The sequence below is a fragment of the Ictalurus punctatus genome, chromosome 16, assembly GCF_001660625.3.
Source record: "Ictalurus punctatus breed USDA103 chromosome 16, Coco_2.0, whole genome shotgun sequence".
NCBI lineage: Eukaryota > Metazoa > Chordata > Actinopteri > Siluriformes > Ictaluridae > Ictalurus > Ictalurus punctatus.
The window spans coordinates 11,186,600-11,208,021 of NC_030431.2; the positions used below are offsets into that span (position 1 = coordinate 11,186,600).

At 38.3% G+C, this 21,422-nt stretch overlaps 1 protein-coding gene across 2 annotated transcripts in view; it reads right to left on the reverse strand.

Annotated features, from left to right (window-relative positions):
* Window positions 1-377: 377 nt before the first annotated feature.
* frem2a (FRAS1 related extracellular matrix 2a) overlaps window positions 378-21,422 on the reverse strand; it is an 86,120-nt gene continuing 65,075 nt past the window's right edge. Inside the window, exons 14-24 of one of the 2 annotated variants that reach the window (XM_017488342.3) lie at window positions 19,502-19,805; window positions 16,792-16,923; window positions 12,769-13,100; window positions 10,116-10,308; window positions 9,588-9,692; window positions 8,983-9,110; window positions 8,591-8,725; window positions 7,283-7,409; window positions 4,454-4,641; window positions 1,891-2,037; window positions 378-1,716 (exon numbers count right to left, since the gene is read on the reverse strand). In XM_017488342.3, coding sequence (XP_017343831.1) covers window positions 1,213-1,716; window positions 1,891-2,037; window positions 4,454-4,641; window positions 7,283-7,409; window positions 8,591-8,725; window positions 8,983-9,110; window positions 9,588-9,692; window positions 10,116-10,308; window positions 12,769-13,100; window positions 16,792-16,923; window positions 19,502-19,805 — 2,295 coding nt within the window. In that variant the 3' untranslated portion in view covers window positions 378-1,212. Of the gene's footprint in view, window positions 1,717-1,890; window positions 2,038-4,453; window positions 4,668-7,282; window positions 7,410-8,590; window positions 8,726-8,982; window positions 9,111-9,587; window positions 9,693-10,115; window positions 10,309-12,768; window positions 13,101-16,791; window positions 16,924-19,501; window positions 19,806-21,422 lie in introns of those variants that run through there. The other variant, XM_017488343.3, reaches the window with a different exon arrangement.

Sequence of the window (21,422 nt, forward strand, 5' to 3'; positions counted from 1 at the left end):
GGCTGAAGGCAGATCATTGAGTCAGAGACTAGCTAGTAACTGAGAAATTAAAGGTTCCTATTATAAACAATGTAATCATTACATCTCTCATAACATCATTACCTTATGATGTCGAACAAGTAATTAATGATTTGGTTAGAGATACTGCTTCAATATTTTATAAATATGGAAAATGTTGGTGAATTGTGCTGTGTCCTATTTGTAATATAAATTGAGAAGTGCAGTGTGCTATATATGTGAAAAAGTACAAAAGCTTTACTTGCAAACCTGCAAGCTTCATATCTGCCACCTTGTATCTAACATTTGGCACTGTTGTATGTGAAAATACACAGCAGGAAATAAATAAACTTGGATCAACACTCGACAATTAATCAGATGTTTAATACACACAGTACTATCACTCCAAATTCAGTTGTATGTGCATAAAATACATAACAAGTAATGATAATCAACACTGATGTCATAAAAGAGAAGACATAAAACATGGTATACTTCAAGTAAACAAAAATATGTTTATGGCTCATTACACCAAACTATGTAAACAACTCTCAGCAGGCATTCAGTGTTTCTTACAGTTTGATATTTGTGCACAATCAGCAGTTTCTCTCTACTAACATAATATAATGGTACCACATTTTAAAGTGTATTGTGTTACTGATGGAAACTGTAAGTGGAAACTTAATGTAAATGACCATACAATTTTGGTGATCTGATTTGATCCCTTTTTTTCCCCCTCGTTATCCTTTTCAACTTTCTTTTTATTTTTATCAATCCTATAACAGTTCCTTTCTTCCTATTGTGCTTATCTGTAGCCTGTCTGTTTTGTGTTATTCTAAATAAGTAACCCCATTACATATCCCCAAATTTGAATATAATTTGCCAATATTTAACAATTATGATATAAAATCAAACTACACGGTAAATCCTGGGTCTTTTGAAATCAAGATATACATCTTAAAAACCACAATAATTAGCATATTGTCTGTGCACGCAGTTCTGTCCTGTCCTGAAACAGTACAGCACAGTTCTTGTCTCTCATACTTGAAGAGCACAGTTAATCAAAACTACTCAGCCAGATGTTTAGAATGCAGTTGGATTTGACAGGCCTTCAGCTGGACCGAATCTTTCTGAGGCACTTATTAAATTGCAAATTCAGAGCACTGAGACTCATCCAAGATGGCACACAATTATCAGGACCGAATCCTGTAGCCATCACACCTCAGAGCCGTCGCTGCCTTCAAAACCACTCCTCAATATAACCGGCTGCATGCTGGTAGAAACTGTTAGTCCCTTCTTCTCTGATCTCGTTCTCACATCCTTTTCTGGTCTCCTCTGCGATCGAAGCAATAGAACAAGCATCGCCACGATGAGGCTGAAGAACAGCAGACCAACTGAGACTCCTGTAGCCATCACCGCCTCTTCCTCACTGCCACGATTGCCTATTTCGTGCTGGACGAGGCCTTCAGCGGAAACCTCATCAGCCTGCACTGTCTGCTGGTGCTCCAGAGCGATGTGCATTATGTTGGTGCCTCGATTGTGTTCAGCACTGATCATTTCAGCGATAGCAGGTGCATCCTGGTTAGAGCGCCTAGCACGGGTGTTGTGCGACACAAACGAATGGTACTCCACACTTCTTTTGCCGATGCCACGGTTTGCATTGTCTCTGGAGTGCACATTGTAAATGGTGTGGATGTACCACTCACGGCCTGCTGCCACCTGCCAGAGAGATGAGGAGATTAAAGCTGGAATCAGGATGATATTTTTTATCATCATGTATGTTTATTATCCGCCCTTCTCAATTTAAACTTTTCAATTATTGTTGCTGTAGTATAATGATTCTGTAAGCATTTCATTGTCTAGCACTAAACGTTTGGTGATCACAGCGGAGACCTGGAATAAGGGAGTTGAGTCCAGTCTGAACCCGTCTGAGCCAGGTTGCTTCACTAGCAAGAGGGCTGATGGGTCGTCTACTGCCAGCACAGCGTTGAAGTTCATATCACCAAAACTCAGAGCCTGAGTCTCCGGCTGTGCTTTGTCCTGTAAACAAAGATGATGAGTCACAGAAATACTAAACCATTGTCTGATATCACCCCCCCTTATCTCTAATCTGGACACCTGCCAATTCCCAAGTACCAGCCAGCTCTCCCCATCACAAGACAGCTACCAACTGGGGAGGGTGAAGGCTAGCATGTGCCTCCTGCAAGACACATGAAGCTAGCCAACTGCATCTGTTCAAACTGCTGCTCATATTGCATCACATGGCAGCGTAACACACCAGGACGAAAGTGCTATATACAGTATCTCACAAAAGTGAGTACACCACTCACATTTTTGTAAATATTTGATTATAACTTTTCATGTGACAACACTGAATAATTGACACTGTGCTACAATGTAAAGTAGTGAGTGTACAGCTTGTATAACAATGTAAATTTGCTGTCCCCTCAAAATAACTCAACACACAGCCATTAATGTCTAAACCGCTGGCAAAAAAAAGTGAGTACACCCCTAAGTGAAAATGTCCAAATTGGGCCCAAAGTGTCTATATTTTGTGTGGCCCCCATTATTTTCCAGCACTGCCTTAACCCTCTTGGGCATGGAGTTCACCAGATCTTCACAGGTTGCCTGGAGTCCTCTTCCACTCTTCCATGATGACATCATGGAGCTGGTGGATGTTAGAGACCTTGTGCTCCTCCACCTTCCGTTTGAGGATGCCCCACAGATGCTCAGTAGGGTTTAGGTCTGGAGACATGCTTGGTCAGTCCATCACCTTCCCCCTCAGCTTCTTTAGCAAGGCAGTGGTCGTCATCATGCTGGAATACTGCCCTGCGGCCCAGTCTCTGAAGGGAGGGGATCATGCTCTGCTTCCGTATGTCAGAGTACATGTTGGCATTCATGGTTCCCTCAATGAACTGTAGCTCCCCAGTGCCGGCAGCACTCATGCAGCCCCAGACCATGACACTCCCACCACCATGCTTGATTGTATCAAGACACACTTGTCTTTGTACTCCTCACCTGGTTGCCGCCACACACGCTTGACACCATCTGAACCAAATAAGTTTATCTTGGTCTCATCAGACCACAGGACATGGTTCCAGTAATCCATGTACTTAGTCTGCTTATCTTCAGCAAACTGTTTGCGGGCTTTCTTGTGCATCATCTTTAGAAGAGGCTTCCTTCTGGGACAACAGCCATGCAGACCAATTTGATGCAGTGTGCAGCGTATGGTCTGAGCACTGACCGGCTGACACCCCACCCCTTCAACCTCTGCACCAATGCTGGCAGCACTCATACGTGTATTTCCCAAAGACAACCTCTGGATATGATGCTGAGCACATGCACTCAACTTCTTTGGTCAGCCATGGCGAGGCCTTTTCTGAGTGGAACCTGTCCTGTTAAACCGCTGTATGGTCTTGGCCACCGTTCTGCAGCTCAGTGTCAGGGTCTTGGCAATCTTCTTATAGCCTAGGCCATCTTTATGTAGAGCAACAATTCTTTTTTTCAGATCCTCAGAGGATTCTTTGCCATGTGGTGCCATGTTGAACTTCCAGTGACCAGTATGAGGGAGTGTGAGAGCGATGACACCAAATTTAACAAACCTGCTCCGCATTCACACCTGAGACCTTGTAACACTAACAGGTCACATGACACCGGGGAGGGAAAATGGCTAATTGGGCCCAATTTGGACATTTTCACTTAGGGGTGTACTCACTTTTGTTGCCAGTGGTTTAGACATTAATGGCTGTGTGTTGAGTTATTTTGAGGGGACAACAAATTTACATTGTTATACAAGCTGTACACTCACTACTTTACATTGTAGCAAAGTGTCATTTCTTCAGTGTTGTCACAAGAAAAGATATAATCAAATATTTACAAAAATGTGAGGGGTGTACTCACTTTTGTGACATACTGTACCTTCTTCCACAGTACATGAGCTCACAGAGACCCACAATTGGCTGATGTTGCTGTGATTGATATGGGAGAGAGAGCATGCCATCCTTCCTACCCAAAGGGCATGACCAATTTTGCTTCCTTAGCCTTTCCAGCCACAGACAGCTGTGGCATCGTCAGGATTCAAATTCATAATCTCCTGAAGAAAGGGCGAATGTTTCCCCATTGCACCACTCGGGGGCCCCTTGATGTTATGTTTTGCTTATTTTTCAGCGCATACACTAGATTACAGACTTCATTTTACATCATAACTATTAAATGTTGTCTCTTAAACTAGTAAGTCCTGACAATATGCCATACAGTTGTGCTACATATAGCGTATTATATTCTGTGATACACACACATGAAGGTATGTGTATATTTATCAATAAGAATTTAATATTTATGTAAAATATTTATTATTTATTTATTTCTAATTTATCACTAAGAATTATGACAAGGAATATATTGGGGGAAACAAATTCAATCAGTATTTCTGTAGAGAGCGACTTTATATACATACAATAATTTTGAATCTGTATAGTAGTGAAGGAGAATCAGCCAAGCAGCCAAACTCGAACTTAGTGGGGTTGTACTTGGGCACATATCCATCTGCTCCAGTGCACAAGTAAACCTTCTCAATATTGCAGTGAAACGAGTCCCCCAGGTTCTGCACCGGATCCACCATCACTCGCCCGTAGATTGTATCACCTGCAAGAGGAAACTTGGGTCAGCTCCTGTAAATTAAATGAGTTAGATTTGTAATGGTTTGTGTTATGCTTTTTTGTGTTTTGACATTATTTCTATTACATACATATTCTCTATTCTTGTAACAACAGAAAATGCAAACCTAATTTCATTGTACTTGTACAACAGTAAAGATATTCTATTATATGTTTGGTTTCGTCAAGAATTACAGGTCAGCAAAATGTTCCACTTTTGTCTGTATCAGAAGTACAAATATCCCACCTGTCACAATAAACTATATTATCAGAAGGATGTCCAACACCTAAATCAGTAAAAATGATCGCTGACAATCTTGGGCCGCAACAATCATAAAATAACTCTGCAAGATCCTCTATGGACTGATACATGTTTGAAGAATACATTTTTTTTTTTTACCTTCAGTTTTTAGCAACTGACAATTTTCATTAAATGAAGTGACAGACCATCAGTTTCATACAGACTTGTAATACCACTGACTTTGATCTAAAGCCATAATCAATAAACATAATCAAATATCTACAAACCAGCATCCTGTACTGTATCATGAATAGCAAGTCCAATGTGAAAATTCGAGCTGAACTGTTATGCATCAGGATTGTTTTGATCTGAAGCCATGTTTGTTGATGATTAATTCTGTGTGATCTCGGGTTCTACGAGTTGGGATCTTTGGTCTTACTGACTAGGGGAATCATCTGAAAGTACTGTATGTTCTGTTTAATACTGGGTCAGTCTTGTAGTGTGAGGGTTCGATGAAGGAAGGATGAAAGAATCTGTAAAATCGGTCATTCTCTCACTTTTTTAATATTGGTTAGGATTCAATAAATCTTGTAGTTTGTTTGCTTGTTTGCTTATAGTAAATTAATTATATCAATGTTTTGCAAGCCAGATAGCACAGAATTTGTCAAATAATTATTTAAAGCATGATCTACCACCAATCTTGCTGTAACATTCAGGAATTGTGTGAACTTAGTTATAAGCAATTAGCTATGATCATTTTATAGATATTTAAATACAGGAATATTGTGCATGGAAGATTTTGCCAAGCAATCGTGGCAAATCTATACAATACAAAAGCACAAAAGTTATGTAATCTTCATAATCTAATAAATTTGCACTAATCAATTTGATTCAAATTTAATGTGTGGCACATGTAGAAATAAATGGTCCATTCTGATCCATTCATATTGGATCTGACCATCACATTATTCCTACACATTTCCTACACTACAAAAATATAAAGGTCAAGTAATGTGAAATATCTAAATGTGTTAAACAGTTTAGAACATGACACCTTTGGTGACAGACCACCCAATTTTATAGGTACAGATACTCTTATTGTGAATTAAAGTAAAGTGAATTAAACTAAATAACACCTGTTGCATATCCCTTGCTCTTCAGGAGGTGAAATGCATCCTCAACTGGGTTAAGGTCTGGTGATTGACTCGGCCAGTCTAAAACCTTTCAACTCCCCGCCTTCTCCTTGATTAAGTCCTTTGTTGTGTTGGCAGTGTGTTTTGGGTCATTGTCCTGCTGCTTAATTAAATTCCTCACAGTTAGACTGGATGCATTTCTCTGTAAATTGGCAGACAGAATGATTCTATAAAATTCTGAATTCATTCTGTTGCTACCATCATGAGTTACGTCATAAATAAAGATTAGTAAGCCTGTTCCAGAAGCAGCCATGCAACCCCAAGCCATGACACTACCTCCACCATGCTTGACCGATGAGCTTGCATGTTTGGATCATGAGCAGATCCTTTCTTTCTCCACACTTTGGTAGAGGTTAACCCTGGTTCCAGAACTTTTGTGGCTCATCTCTGTATTTCTTTGTCAATTCCAGTCTGGCTTTTTGATTCTTAATGTTGATGAGTGGTTTGAATATTTTGGTATGACCTCTATATTTCTGCTCTTGAAGTCTTCTTCGGATGGTGGATTGCGATGCCTTCACCCCTGCCCTGTGGAGCGTGTTGATGATGTTACTGACTGTTGTTTTGGGGTTTTTCTTCACAACTTTCACAATGTTTCTGTCATCAACTGCTGTTATTTTCCTTGGCTGACCTGTTCCATGTCTGGCTGTTAGTACACAGGGGTTGCTTTCTTTTTCATGACATTGCAAATTGTTGTACTGGCTTGTTCTACTGCTTGTGCATTTTTTCTGATCGATTTTCCCTCTTTTCTTAGCTTCAAATTGGCTTTCTTTTCTCTCATACAAAGCTCTCTGGTCTTTATATTGGTTTATCCTTTTTAACAACAAATACAGTCTTCATAAGCAAAACTCAGGGCTGAACCCAAGAGTACACATTCAGAGCTATTAACTGTTTAAACAATCAATCTTATAGGGCACACCTGGGCAACAAGAAACACCTATCAGTCACATGTTCCAATATTTTTGATGACTTGAAAAATGGGTTGGTTGAAACAAAAGGTGCCATGTTCTAAGTTAACACATCTAGATGTAAATATGAGGAAATTAAAGGTGTAATCTGTATAGCAAAAACAATTGAATTCCATTACTTTCGGAAGGGACTGTATAACCAGCTGTGCTGTACACATTATGTTAATCACCCACGAATAAGCATTTGGAAAAAAAGGTGTGTTTTGAGTGTGTATGCTCCTGTGGACATACCCTCTGAAAAAGCTGCATCACTCTCCTGTCCAAAGCCCATAGATCCATCAGAGAGCCACACTGATCTCTTTGACAGCAGGAACATCTGTGTATTCAGATTGAACTCCACAGCAACAGGATCACTCACCTACGGATAGCAAAAGGAAATTTATGACAAAATTACCCCTTACATAAATATGCAGTATGTCCAAAAAGAACAGTTTTTATTTGATCAGTTAAGAAAAACAAATTACATTACAACAATGTTTCTTTAACAAGATGACATCAAACTTTATTAAATGAAATGAAAAGTATTTTAATTTATTGTGAATAAATTATAAACGAGCAATTATTTACAGAAAATAGAAGTTAGCAGAAAAGATATCAGAAAGAGGATGGTACTAATTTAGTCAGTATCAGTATTGACAGTTAACATGGTGTTATATTTGTTATAGCCAACTCATGAAAACCGAATGAAACTAAAAACAAAATATGATAAAGAATCTATTTTAATGGACATACAACATCCCTTCATATATCTTGGGATCCTTCTGATGCCAGTCATGTATGGCACAATTAAAATGCAGTCCGGGTCACAGGTACTAACACCATCCTCTCCATTTTTTATTGATACTCGGAGGTTAAATGACCTGAACACCATCTATATCAATCTAATATAAATATAATTATTTATATTTTCTTTTGTGACTATTGAGCCAAACATATTTGTTAGTGTCTAAAATGATATTAGTACTGTTTCAATTTAATAAAAACATTTTAACCCAAATAGTAAAGCAAATGAAGCTGATCAGCAATGATATACAATATACACTGTATGGACAAAAATTTGTGGACACCTGACCATATGTGGGTCTTCCCCAAGCTGTTACCACAAAGTTTGAAGCAGACAGTTGTATAGAATGTCTTGTCTTGTATGCTGCAGCATTACAATTTCCTTTTGCTGGAACTATGAGGCCCAAACATGTTCCAGCATGACAATACCCTAGTGCACAAAGTGAGGTCCATAAAGATATGGTTTGTAAGAACTGACCTCAGAGCCTTGAACTCAACCCTGAACTGAAATGCTGACTGCACCCCACCTCACCTGACATTAGTACCCTCACTAATGGTTTTCTGGCTAAATGGACAAATCCCCTTAAGCATGATCCTAAATCTAGTGGAAAGCCTTCCCAGATGAATGGAGATTATAATAACAGCAAATGGGGACTAAATCTGGAATGGAACGTTTAACAAGCACATGTGTTGGATGTATTATATGGTCAGGTGTCCACAAACTTTTGGCTGTATAATGTATTTAATATTTTTTACCTGCTGCAATCTGATGTCCAGGTCAAATGTAACCGACTCTCTGGGGTTGCAGACTGCAGGAACAGAGTACTCAATGTTTAGGGCTGTGGTGCAGGGGATTAGCTTCACGGTGTAGGTACCAGAGTAATCACGCACCTGTGTGACACATAACCAAGAAACAGCCAAGAAAATATAGATTATAATATAATGCGATTATATTGCTGTGCGGATGACCCATATTCAGTCCATTTCTAATGACTAGATTTAAAGACTCAACCCCTTGCTTGTATAAACAAATCATAAATCATGCTATGCTTGCGTGAAATGGAAGGATGTTGAATTATAAAGTTAAACAGTGATAAAACTTTGCATATTAGTCATTCGTTTTTGTCCAGTTCACTCAAAACACTCACAGCAAAGTCTGAAGTGAATGTCCACTGCTGCACAGGCTGGCTGTAGGTGGGTTCCGTTCTGACCAAGGAAAGGTTAAAGGTTAACCCTGGGTGGGCTGTACTTATGACCACTGAGGTCAAAGAAGATGCTGGATGAAAGAGACAGAGATAAAGCCACAGCCTTAGGCAAAGAAAAGCTTTGAAGTGGGACACAAAAGATGCAAGCAGCTACAAGCACTTATATGAAGAGACTAATTAAGACTCATTCACAGACACTCTTAGACTTGCTAACAGACAACAATAAACCTCCTGTTGTGTCCACTCGTTAACAATGGACATAATTTTCGTTCATTTGTTCAATGTTCATTTGAGATATTCTGGCCAATCACTACGTTTCATGATGGGGAAAAAACATGTTAGTGTTGTTCCACTTTGAGAAAAACAATAAGTAAATTGCATAATGACTTCAAGAGGCAGAGTCAGATAATGATGTAAAAATATTTCTTGGCCGGGTTAATTTGTTTGTATGTATTACTTTTTCTCCTTTGTAAAATGTACTTAATTGTGGAAAGTAACAGTTTATTAAATTATTGTTATCAATTAATAATAATAAAAAAAACTTTCACCATGATGCAAGGCCACAAACAGCCCCCGAAAGTGTGCCTTGGTGCGGAAGTTGACCACCAGACGTCCCATATCATTAATCCGCATGCTGGCTGGGTAAAGAGCTCCTGCAGAAACACATCACATCATGAGCAGGTCAGCACCAAATCCATGTAACATGTGATTCAGTGGATTTAGTCCAGATCCACTTTAATCATTCTTAACAAAAAACAAAAACAACAACAAAAAAAAAATCTGTGGCTCTTTGATGGGCTTGGGATTTGACCTATCAACCTTTTGGTCTGTAGCAAAGAAACCTGGCCACTAAGCCACCACTGCTATCATGTCTGTAAATATTCCCATTTGGAGATCATTCAAGACGCTTTTTAATAACGTAAACTAAGAGATGGTGGTAATGTAGCTATCAGCCTTATGATTTGTAAGAAGTAAATAATTAGATAAATATTGAATAAAGCATGACTCCCAACCAAAAAACCAAAACAAAACCTTTTTATATTTGATATTATATATAAACGGGTATCTAGACTTGCCTTGCAGTTCAGCTTGAGGAGGGCTGCCGATGCCATCCCTCCACAAGATGGCAGTGTCGTAAACAAAAGTAAGCCGCAGCTCAGACTGTAGGTCAAAGTGCTGCCAGCCGCTGGTGCCCACAGGTGAGTGAAACACATAGGAGACTTGGAGGGGGACACGCAGAGTCACATAGGACTGCACCAGATTTAGCACCTACCAAACAGAAACCGCCGGAATGAACACTACAGCACAAAGAATAGATAAACTCTTCACTCTCCAAGACGTTTGTTAAAACGATGTTAAAACAGAACATCAATTTTACACTGAAGAAACATTCACAATCCTAGAATATAGAATTCAGACTAATGTCTGAATTTTTGTTTTATATGGCAGATTAATAGATTAATACATGCCACCAAAACGAGCAAAGAATAAAACAACATACTACAAAAATAAACATAAATAATGTCTATGGTACCTATAGTGACTTATATATCAATAAGACTAAATTCTGATATAAACTCATAACCACTTATCCTCCACTAGAGTGCTCTAGTAATCAGCATTTTGCCACCTACCAACTTCAGTGTCTTACCAATGCAAAAAATAAAAATAAATAAATAAAATAGGTTCCTCAGCCTCCGTGTTGTCAGAAAAAAGATTTCTGCCTCAAGACATAATCTAGGCTTGATTGGAAGAAACATTTTTTTTCTTCTCATTTACATAGTCAATTATAATCAAAGGACCATGCAGTGAAAATCGGGCTTATGCTAATGAGGATGGCCCCAACACCTGCGAGCATAGAATTACTCAAGAAAGGAAGAAAAATCTCCATTAAATACGCCTGCACTTCCCTTTGCAAAAGAACATGAACATGGCACAGTGCAGTAAATCATGTAACATGGCACAATATCTTCAGAAACAGAATTATACTATGACTACACTGGATTTATATAGCACATTTCATTGACTGAATGATGGCACATAAGACACAAATATACATAAAAAATACATAAAAGATTTATAATCACTTAATAAGTCTCTATCAATAAATACATCCTGAAACAGGTTCAGTAGGTCACAGACTAAGAATACTATCAGTCTAAAAACTCTGTTGGGGACTTAATCTAGTATGAAAAACACTATATATACTGTATAGTGCTTATTTTATTATTATACTATTACAGTATGAATAAATGGTACAGTGCCGGTTTGGTTAGGTAACTAAGGTTATGTGGTAGATTATAAGATTAAACAACTCCGATATGGTTTGAAAATCATCTGACTGCTTTGGTTAATGAACTGAACCCAGTCTTTCCAGCAGAGCTTTTGCTCTGTATTCAGGGCTCAGATAACCCTAAAACGACAAAAAGGATGCTTAAGTGAGCAGTTGAAAAAGGGCAGTGACCACAAAAGGGCAGTGGGACACAAAATTAAATCCAATATCAAAGAGGCAGTTGCTTGGCTACAAGAATGTATTTTCTTACACTGGAACCAGGAATTATAAATCCTGAATAAAATGAAGAAGAAGAAAAGGGAATAGAGCGCAAGGAACAAAGTGTTCCATGGATTTAGCCGTCTTATCTGCCATTTAATTAAAGTTGTATCAACTCTATGATTCAAAGAGTGGACAAATCATTAGCCCTTGCACATGGGACAAGCAAATTGTGAATCTGAGCACAGATACATAATGAGCACAGTGCAGAACAAACACACTGTTAGAACACTCATGTTAACATCCAGTCGCCTGGCACTTAAAACCTTGTGCAAGTGAAAACGAAGATGCTAATCACACTCAAATAACATGCAATAGAACATTACAGCTCATATCTAAAATACTAGGACTTTCTGTCTTTTTCTTGAAGGTGAAAACACAATATCCTCCATCTAGGGACACATCATGTGCATAAAGTCACCCCTCACAGGAATTCATAGTGTTTATTAATGCACATAATTAGCTTGGCATAATTTTTTGTTAAATTGTGTTAGTTGTTGTGGTTTTTTAGCTTAGTTAATTGGGCCTCTGGTTAAACATATCATGGGACTGGGCAAGCACACTGAAGCTCTCACTTGCCTGGTGGGCTAGATAATGAATTTATGATTTGTCCACCCCTGATGACTCTAATGCACCATTATGCATTTTCTAGTAGTTTAATCAATCAGCTGATATATAAAAGCTTTGCCCCTTCCCAGTCTTGCCAGCAAAGCAAGATTTTATGAACTGAGCTCAGCATCAAGCGGAAAGTTATGGGATTTAGTCTACATGAGAAAAAATACCAGCAATTTACCAGCTGAAAATGTGAGATAATGGAAGCCTGATTGTCCTGATTAAGAGCTGCATGTAAATGGATTTGTGCAACAATAACAACAGATAAAAATCATTTGCTTAGTTCTGCATCCAGCGGCTCCATATAAAACAGATTATAGACCACGAGTTCTTTACAGTTTAAATATACAAAAGAGTCACTCATCAAAGTCAGTTTCAGAAGAATAGCAGTCTGTATGAATAATGGTACTGTCTTATATATGTATACTGAAATGGATATGGATATTGATTACCAGTCATTATTCCTTTTTCATTATCATACTCTACATAAAATCACTGCTGCTTGAGAGCAACTAAAGAATTATCTTAATTGAGACAAAAAAAATAATTAGTCTAAAAGTGCTGACCTGTCCATCAGTCCCGATGCTCCCACCGCAGTCTGTGAGCAGTTCAGACATGTCATAATAACTCACAAACTCCCACAGACAGGCCTCCAGGTTGAGGTTCCTGTAGAAGTGTAGCGTGTTCAGGCCCCTCATGGTAGAGTTGAATTGGTAGGGAGAGCTTTCTTCTACTTGTTCCGCACTCTTGGTAGCCTTTGTGAGGAAGCCGTGGCGTGTGGAAACCTCGTCAAAGTCCAGGAGGTTGGAGCAGCGGTGGCTCCCAACACGGCTGCCGTCCGGACTCAGAGTCAGCTCGAAGTTGGACAGAGCACGAGTAGAGAGCACAGGGAGCATGCCTAATGCCAAGGGAACACACCCAAAATTAATACAACTTAGTCAACTTTATTTGCATTCTATACAATAAATACACAACATGAACACAGCTGATACAGTGTGTGTATATATAAAGTGCCCTCTATTAATATTGGCACCCTTGGTAAATATGAGCAAAAAAGGCTGTGAAAAATTGTTTTTATTATTTAACCTTTTGATATTTTGTTCAACAAATTCACAAAAATACTCTGCTCTCATGGATATCAAACAATTGCAAACACAACGCATGTTTATAAAAATACATATTTGTTAAATATAGGTGTGCACCAATTATTGGCACCCCTGTGAATTCAGATGAGAAAAATATATTTGAAGTATATTCCCATTGATATTTAATTTTTTTTTTTTTTTTTTTTTTTTTTTTACAGGAAATTGTTCAACCATGACTTCCTGTTTCACAGGGGTAAAAATATGAGGTAACACATAGGCCCAATTCCCTTAGTCATTCATAACAATGGATAAAACCAAGGGATATAACTGTGATGTGCGGCAAAAGATTGTTGAGCTTCACAAAGTTGGAAGTGGCTATAAGAAAATAGCATAAGCATTGAAAATGCCCATTTCCACCATCAGGGCAATAATTAAGAAGTTCCAGCCAACTGGAAATGTTATGAATCAACCTGGAATTGGACATGTGGATATATTGTCTCAATGCACCGTGAAGAGGATGGTTTGAGTAGCCAAAAAATCTCCAAGGATCACAGCTGGAAAACTGCAGAAGTTAGTTGCGTCTTGGGGCTAGAAAGTCTCCAAAACTACAATCCGAAGTCACCTACATCACCACAAGTTATCCGGAAGGTTTTCAAGATAAAAGCCGCTACTCTCATCCAAAAAAAACACAAGCATCTTCAGTTTGACAGACACTACTGGAACTTCAAATGGGATCGGGTTCTATGGTCGGGTAGAGGTGGTTTTGGCGCACACCGAGAGGTAGCCATATGGAAAAGTACCTCATGCCCACGGTTAAATATGGTGGTGGCTCTTTAATGTTTTGAGGCTGTTTTTCTGCCAGAGGACCTGGACATTTTGTTAGGATACATGGCATCATGGACTATCAAATATCAACAAATATGTAAACCAGACTGCCTCTGCCAGCAAGCTTAAAATGGGCCATGGTTGGATCTTCTAGAAGGACAGTGATCCCAAAACATAAATCAAAATCAACAGAAAAATGGTTCACTGACCAAAAAATCAAGGTCCTGACATAGCCATCCCAGTCCCATTACTTGAACTCCATGGAAAACCTGTGGAGTGAACTGAAGTGGAGTGTACCTTGAAATTTGAACGATCTGGAGAGATTCTGTATGGAGGAATGGTCTCAGATCTCTTGCCATGTATTCTCCAACCTCATCAGGCATTATTGGAGAAGACTCAGAGCTGTTATCTCAGCAAAGGGAGGTAGCACAAAGTATTAACTAAAAGGGTATCAATAACTGTTGCACACCTATATTTAACAAAGATATATATTTTTTAACAAAAGATTATTATTATTAAACAATAAAGATTTTTTGATTCACAGCCTTACTTGGTCATATTTACCAAGGTTTGGACTCTGTGGTACCCTTGGATGGCACTGTGTGTGTGTGTGTGTGTGTGTGTGTGTGTGTGTGTGTGTGTGTGTGTATGTATATATATATATATATATATATATATATATATATATATATATATATATATATATATATATATATACACACACAAAGTCTTAGGCACCCTATTTTTTTAGTACAAACTTTGTTATAGATTTTTACTATATGACTTCTATATTATCGAGTCAGTACAAAAACATGTTACATTTCCAAACATTAGTTTTCCAGCACAAAATTAAATGTTAGAACAATGTTTGTATTTCAGTAAAGAAAGCAGCATATTAAGTGGTAAGAGACACTTTTTTAGACAAAAAACATAATGAAGGCTGCTGGTTTTTGCTGGATTTGCATAAATAAGAAGCAAGTGCGACAGTCAAAGTTTCCAGAAGAACTGTGGCTGGTTCTGCAAGATGCTCAATAAAACTTATCAAGGTTATTTCCTTATTAAACTGCACTAATTCTACATGATACTAATTTTTTTAAGCAAAGGGTTATCACAACAAATAATGCCTTTGTTTAATTTATTACTGTTTACTGTTCTTTATAGTAGTTACATTTAATTTCATTATCTTTGACGGCATCTTTGCTGTACAGCATTTATTTGCATGTGCCTAAGACTTTTCAATACATTATATATGTGTGTATGTGTGTATGTATGTATGTATGTATGTATGTGTGTGTCTCTGTGTGTGTTTAAATAACTCTAAACTACAAACTAAATATACTTAACAATAAAAGCAAGGAGACTTGTCACAGATGTATATACAGTAAACTGTATATCCTACTGGTCCTGTTTTAAATTTATATTCTCTTTTGCTTCCTGATTGCCATTGGTTTTGGTTCCTGTTTTCTACTTCTTATGGATCCCCTGCTCCATCTCTGTTTGAACGTACCCCATGGTCAGTAATTTCACTTTTCATTATTAGTTGTGTTTCATTAACTGGTGTATTTAACCTCATTCTAAACGTCCTGCACAATGGACACTTCACAGTTCCAGGGTCCTTAGTTCCAAGGGTGTGTGTGTGTGTGTGTTTGTGTTTCTTTATGCCAAATATTCTTCATCATTTTTGAGATACTCTGTGCTGGTCTTACTGCACATTGTTCTTTACATTTCCTAGCCATGTTTTAGCTTTTCTCTAGTTTTCTTAGTTCCTTGTTTCACTACTTCAGTGTATGAATTTACTTTTGATTACCCCACGTCTCTGTGTTTGGACCCCTGCTATGGGCCTCAACTATGCTGCATGGAAATTTCTTAATAAAGAGACAACATTCCTAGATCCAACAATGAATCCAATGCCCTACAACATAAAGTCTTGTTGTTCTAACTCCTCCAGCTTCGAAGACCATCTCAGAATTGCACAAACACATTTTAATTAGCCCATGTGGACTTGATAATTTCCTAGATAACGTTCCAATCAGGAACGTTAGAACAGAGAAATCACATAAAATGCAGTGCACTGGATCCCCATGACTGAATACAAAGCTTTAGGTTAATTTTTCCTGTATGATCGTTATAGCTCAGCTGTTTCAACAAAAGGCTGTAAAAATGCTGTCAGAGAATAATAATTTAACAGTCTCTTAAAATCTTTCTCACCAGGTAGATTCATAATATCACTTTAATGCCAAACTTACATACAAACTGCAAGCATTGCTGGTTGCCATGGCATTATAAAGTACTAAACAGCTGTAAAGGAGAGAACGCTATAAAGTAGAGAGGTGTAATAAAGTAGAATTATACTTGCTATTTGTAGGTGCTGTTTCTCCTGTGGCCTACATCACAGCCTTGAAATGTGTAGAGAAAGTAACAGATGTTGCACTGATGTTTCATAATTATGATAATGCTGGCTCTGAATTTCTCTGGTTTCTAAAAAATAACTTAAAATAACACAAGGAAAGGCATTTGCTTGAAACTGTGAAATTCTGTACGTGTTTACCTTCACACACAGTGAAACATTAATCAAATATTAATACCTGGCTATTCCTGTGGGATATGTGAAAGAACAACCTGATGTACAACCTGGCAAACAAAGCTCTCTTCAAAAGTATCAGCAAGACAACTGCTCACCATCTGTGTGAGGTATGGTGACACTAAGCTTGATGAGGTTGGCATGTTCTGGGTCCTCAGCGCCGGTGTAGTGGAGCTTGGCAGAGAAAGGCTCAGCACCTACTGTGCCCATTTTACGAGGGTGACACATTCCTGCTGAGGAATATCAAACAAAGTGATTAGCACAGTGAAGTCATATTGAAGTCCTTTGTGTAGTCTACAGCTGTGCAGTAATCAGTTGAACTCAATCCATCATGGCACTGTAATCCCAAGATCACTATTCCTTGATTTGCTTTAATTGTATATTATTTGTGAGTCTATCAAATTCACAGTTGCTACCGTGTGCATGAAAATCTTAGAGTAAGGTGCGCAATTCTTATAAACACATAGCTATGGGGCTACTTTTTTATTAAATAAACAAAAAATAATAACAGGAGAACAATCTCTCTCTAGAAAATGAGAAAGCAAATTACAAAATAAGGCTGCACATTTTACTGTATTTTAATTTTTAAAAGACTAATTCAAGAGGTCAACAAAATGCTAATGATTATTCTGTTGAGCTGGCCAAATGGTTTTTCAGGCTCAAAGCATCTTCACAAATGTTCTGGTTTAATGCTCTGTGGTGTTCTGATAATCAAGGCATTCACATAATGCAAGACAAATAATGCATACAGCCTTTTACCCTTTACATCCATCGGTGGGTCCAGATTTACATTCCTCAAAGTAGCAACTACATAAGTTCCTATTAGTTTTACTGTATTAACCAAATAAATCATTGCAATTACTAAATAAAATGCTTTAAGATTGATAACTAAAAAAAACACTGGAATAATAATTAGCATAACTATGACATGTTCATTTAATCATGTTCCATTTTGTATAGCAAGACAGGTACATTTAGAAATAAAGAATTCATCAACATTTTAAGCTCCTGTATATTCTTAGGTTGTGCATGTGGATTTCTATTACAGACCACAGGTCTGATCAATGGCACAAGAGCCCCTGAACCACCAGCCTGTAGATCTAATAACTCTTGGTGAAGTTTAGGTGCTGGTTTGCTCGTGGACAGTGGTGTCTCGCCCCGTTCAGCTGTAGATCAGCCATTCAACAAATGTTAATCAAGTCATAATTCACAACTTCATACATTTTAAACTTCACTGAAATACTAAAGACCTCTTTTGAGTGACCAACGATTGCTATTTGATAGATATAACCTGTTGTTCCATTGATTTGCACCCCTTCCTAGATGTTGCACAATCATGGGGCTGTCAAATATATCTTATCTTTTGTAAGATATATTGCAAGGATTGGGGGAGGGAAAGGGTCGATAATGTCCGTACATCAGAAATATGTGTGAAAAACTTGTTTCTCACACAAAGGCTGAAAAAATAAGAAAAATGTCTCCCTTTTCCAATGCCCATAATTTTTGGACTAGTTTCAGGTCTTTTGTGTGGTTTTTTAGATGTAGATTTGATGGCACTTTTCTGAAACTGGAAAACAGACCTGCTGTATTGAACACAGTTGTACAAAGGTATGTCTAAAACTGCTCAAAAAGAGCTGCTAGACTGTATGCTGGATGTTGTTGACTCTCGACTCTCAGTTATAGGCTAGTGATAACCACTTAATTTAATTTTGCTTGAGGGCTATGTGGTTAATAATGTTGTTCTGCCCCAACAACGATCCACTGTATGGTCATGAGCCACTGCTGCCCATGGGTTCAAATCCTTGTGAATATCCAACTGTTCTAGACATGTGACACTTATTTTTATGTTGTTAATTGTGCTTAATAGAACACCTGTACACCTGCTCATTTATGCAGATATCAAAACAGCTAACTGAGCAGTAGAACAATGCATAAAATCAACTGCCCAGTTCGGGTGAGTCCCATGACAGCCTCAGATTCTTATTCTTGGCAAACAGGAGTGGAGCCCAATATGGTCTTCCGCTGTTGTAGCCCATCCACCTCAAGGTTTGATGTTTTGTGCATACTAAGATGCTTTTCTGCTCACCACAGTTGTAAAGAGTGATTATATGAGTTACTATATCCTTCCTGAGTGATTATATGAGTTACTATATCCTTCCTGAACTCAAACCAATTTGGCCATTTTCCTCTGACCTCTCTTATCGACAAGGCGTTTCCACCCACAGAACTGTCGCTCACTTAGTCTTTTTTGTTTTTCTCACCATTCTGTGTAAACCATAGAGGCTGTTATGTGTGAAAATCCTGGAAATCAGCAGTTTCTGAAATATTCAAACCAGCACATCTGGTAACAACACCACGGTTAAAGTCACAGAGATAACACCTTTTCCCGCCATTCTGATTTTTGATGTGAACATTAACTGTAGCTCTTGCCTTGTATCTGCATGCTTTTTTTGCATTGTGCTGTTGCCACATGATTGGCTGATTAGATAACTGCATAAATGAGTAGGTGTACAGGTGTTCCTAATAAAGTGGATGGTGAGTGTATGTTTATATACAGTAACTGATTTGTCCTGGTCAGCAACTATCTGTCTTAAAGTTAGTTTCACCTTGTTTATGTGAAAAATTAGAATTACTGACAATGCTTATTTTATGCAATCACTTTTGCTTAGTTTTAAGAAGGGTACTTATGGCTGAAATATGAAGACATAACTACATTACTACTTTGAAAACGTTAGGTTATATATCATTCCACCTCATCTTCTACTAACATTGTATTGAAATGATCATGAAGTGTGCTTGTTGCCTGACCCTCTTTCATGCTTATGGATATGATGGGGCTGCTGAGCTCCAGGCCTTCATCCCCGTTGGAGTTAACAGCACGGGCGGCGCACTGAACCCGTGAGCCGGCTTGGAAGTAGATGGAGTCCAGCGTGATTATCTTGGAGGAGGTGAAAAAGGTTTCAATATCTACTTCCCTCATAGGGCTGGTGATGCCGTCTGGCCCAGTGGGGGCACTGACAAGCCAGCGATAGTGTGTTAGCGTGTCACTGATGTGCTCACTTGCACATATCGAGCTTGTTTTCTCATATTCTGGGTGCTTGGGGTTGCATGCCTAGAGAAGATGAAAAAGAACGGAAGTGTTGAGTTGCAGTAAAGTAAGGAGATTAACAGTGAGCAAGATCATAGATCACGTGCATAATAATAATTATGTCAGGATAAGCCAGACAGATTGCATATTTTTGTTATCTTCCTGACCATTTGTGGAGGTGGTAACCTGAAGCAGAGTGGAGCAAATGTAAAATGGGTTGGGTTTGAATGACTCTATTATTTATCAAGAGGTGTGGTTAGGTTAGCTGCTGCAATAAACAAACAAACCTTTAAGAACTCACTATGCACAATGCAGAACAATGGCATTTTCATAGTTACATACTATTAGATTTCACTTCATTTAAAAAAAAAAAAATACAATTTGAATGGTAGAAATAACCAACTGGTCGACAGGAGTTACAGTCTTAGAAAAAAATATATTTTCTGTCTTCTCTTTCACCCAAGTTTACGGTGTTTTTAGTGGCAGTGTTACAAATGCAAGTGTGCATGTTTTTATTCTGAATGCTAACAAAAAATTAAAATGGGTCAAATATACAATTACGCTATTTGGCCAAAAGTTAGTAGACACCTGACCATAACACTCATATGTGCTTGTTGAGCATCCCATTCCAGATTTAGTCCGTCTTTGCTGTTGGAATAACCACCACTCTTCTGGGAAGGCTTCCCACTAGCTATTAGTGCATGGTTGTGGGAATTTGTCCATTCAGCCACAAGAACATTGATGTCTGAGGAGGCCTGGAGTGTAGTTGATGTTCCAGTTCATCCCAAAGGTGTTCAGTGGGGTTGATGTCAGGGCTCTGTGCAGGTCACTCGAGTTCTTCCATGCCAACCTTCCAACCATGTTTTCATGGACCTCACTTTGTGCACAGGAGCATTGTACTGTAATGCAATGCAATGCTAACTGTAATGTTACAGCATTTAAACACATAATACACAATTGTGTGCTTCGAACATTGTGGCAACAGTTTAGGGAAGAACCCCATATGGCTGTGATGGTCCTGTGTCCACAAACCTTTGGCCATATAGTGTACCAAGTTAATACAGAGATCAAAAGGCATTATGAGCAAAAGCACAGAAGGTCAGTGATGAATATAGACAGAATGACTTCTTACACAAGACATGCATTGGTCACAATGCATTTTTCCACTCTATAGTTTCCCAATATAAAATCAAACACGATTAATACTTTAGTGTACAGAATATGAATGATTACTACTATATATGTGATATAACAGTTCATCTGCAGTTATATTCTTACTTTGAGTTTTTATTAATGGAACTGATGCTCACAAGTCAGTACATGTACTGTATTTACACCTGTTATCTAAAGGGTTGAAATGGTTTTTTATGTTTTTAACAAATCACTACATATAGCAGGCAACATTGTGGCACAGTGGATAGCATCACTGCCTCACAGCTCCAGGGTCTTGGGTTACTCTCTGGGAGTTCTGCACGGTCCCCCCGTGTTCATGTGGGTTTTCTCCAGATTCTCCAGGAAGGTCATTAGAGAGAGAAAAAGTAGAGCAGGGGAGGAAATATGATCTTGTGTCAAGTGTGCATTTCAATGAGAGTGCTATTGGTATCCTAACAGCAACTATATTATGTAAATAAATTATTTAAC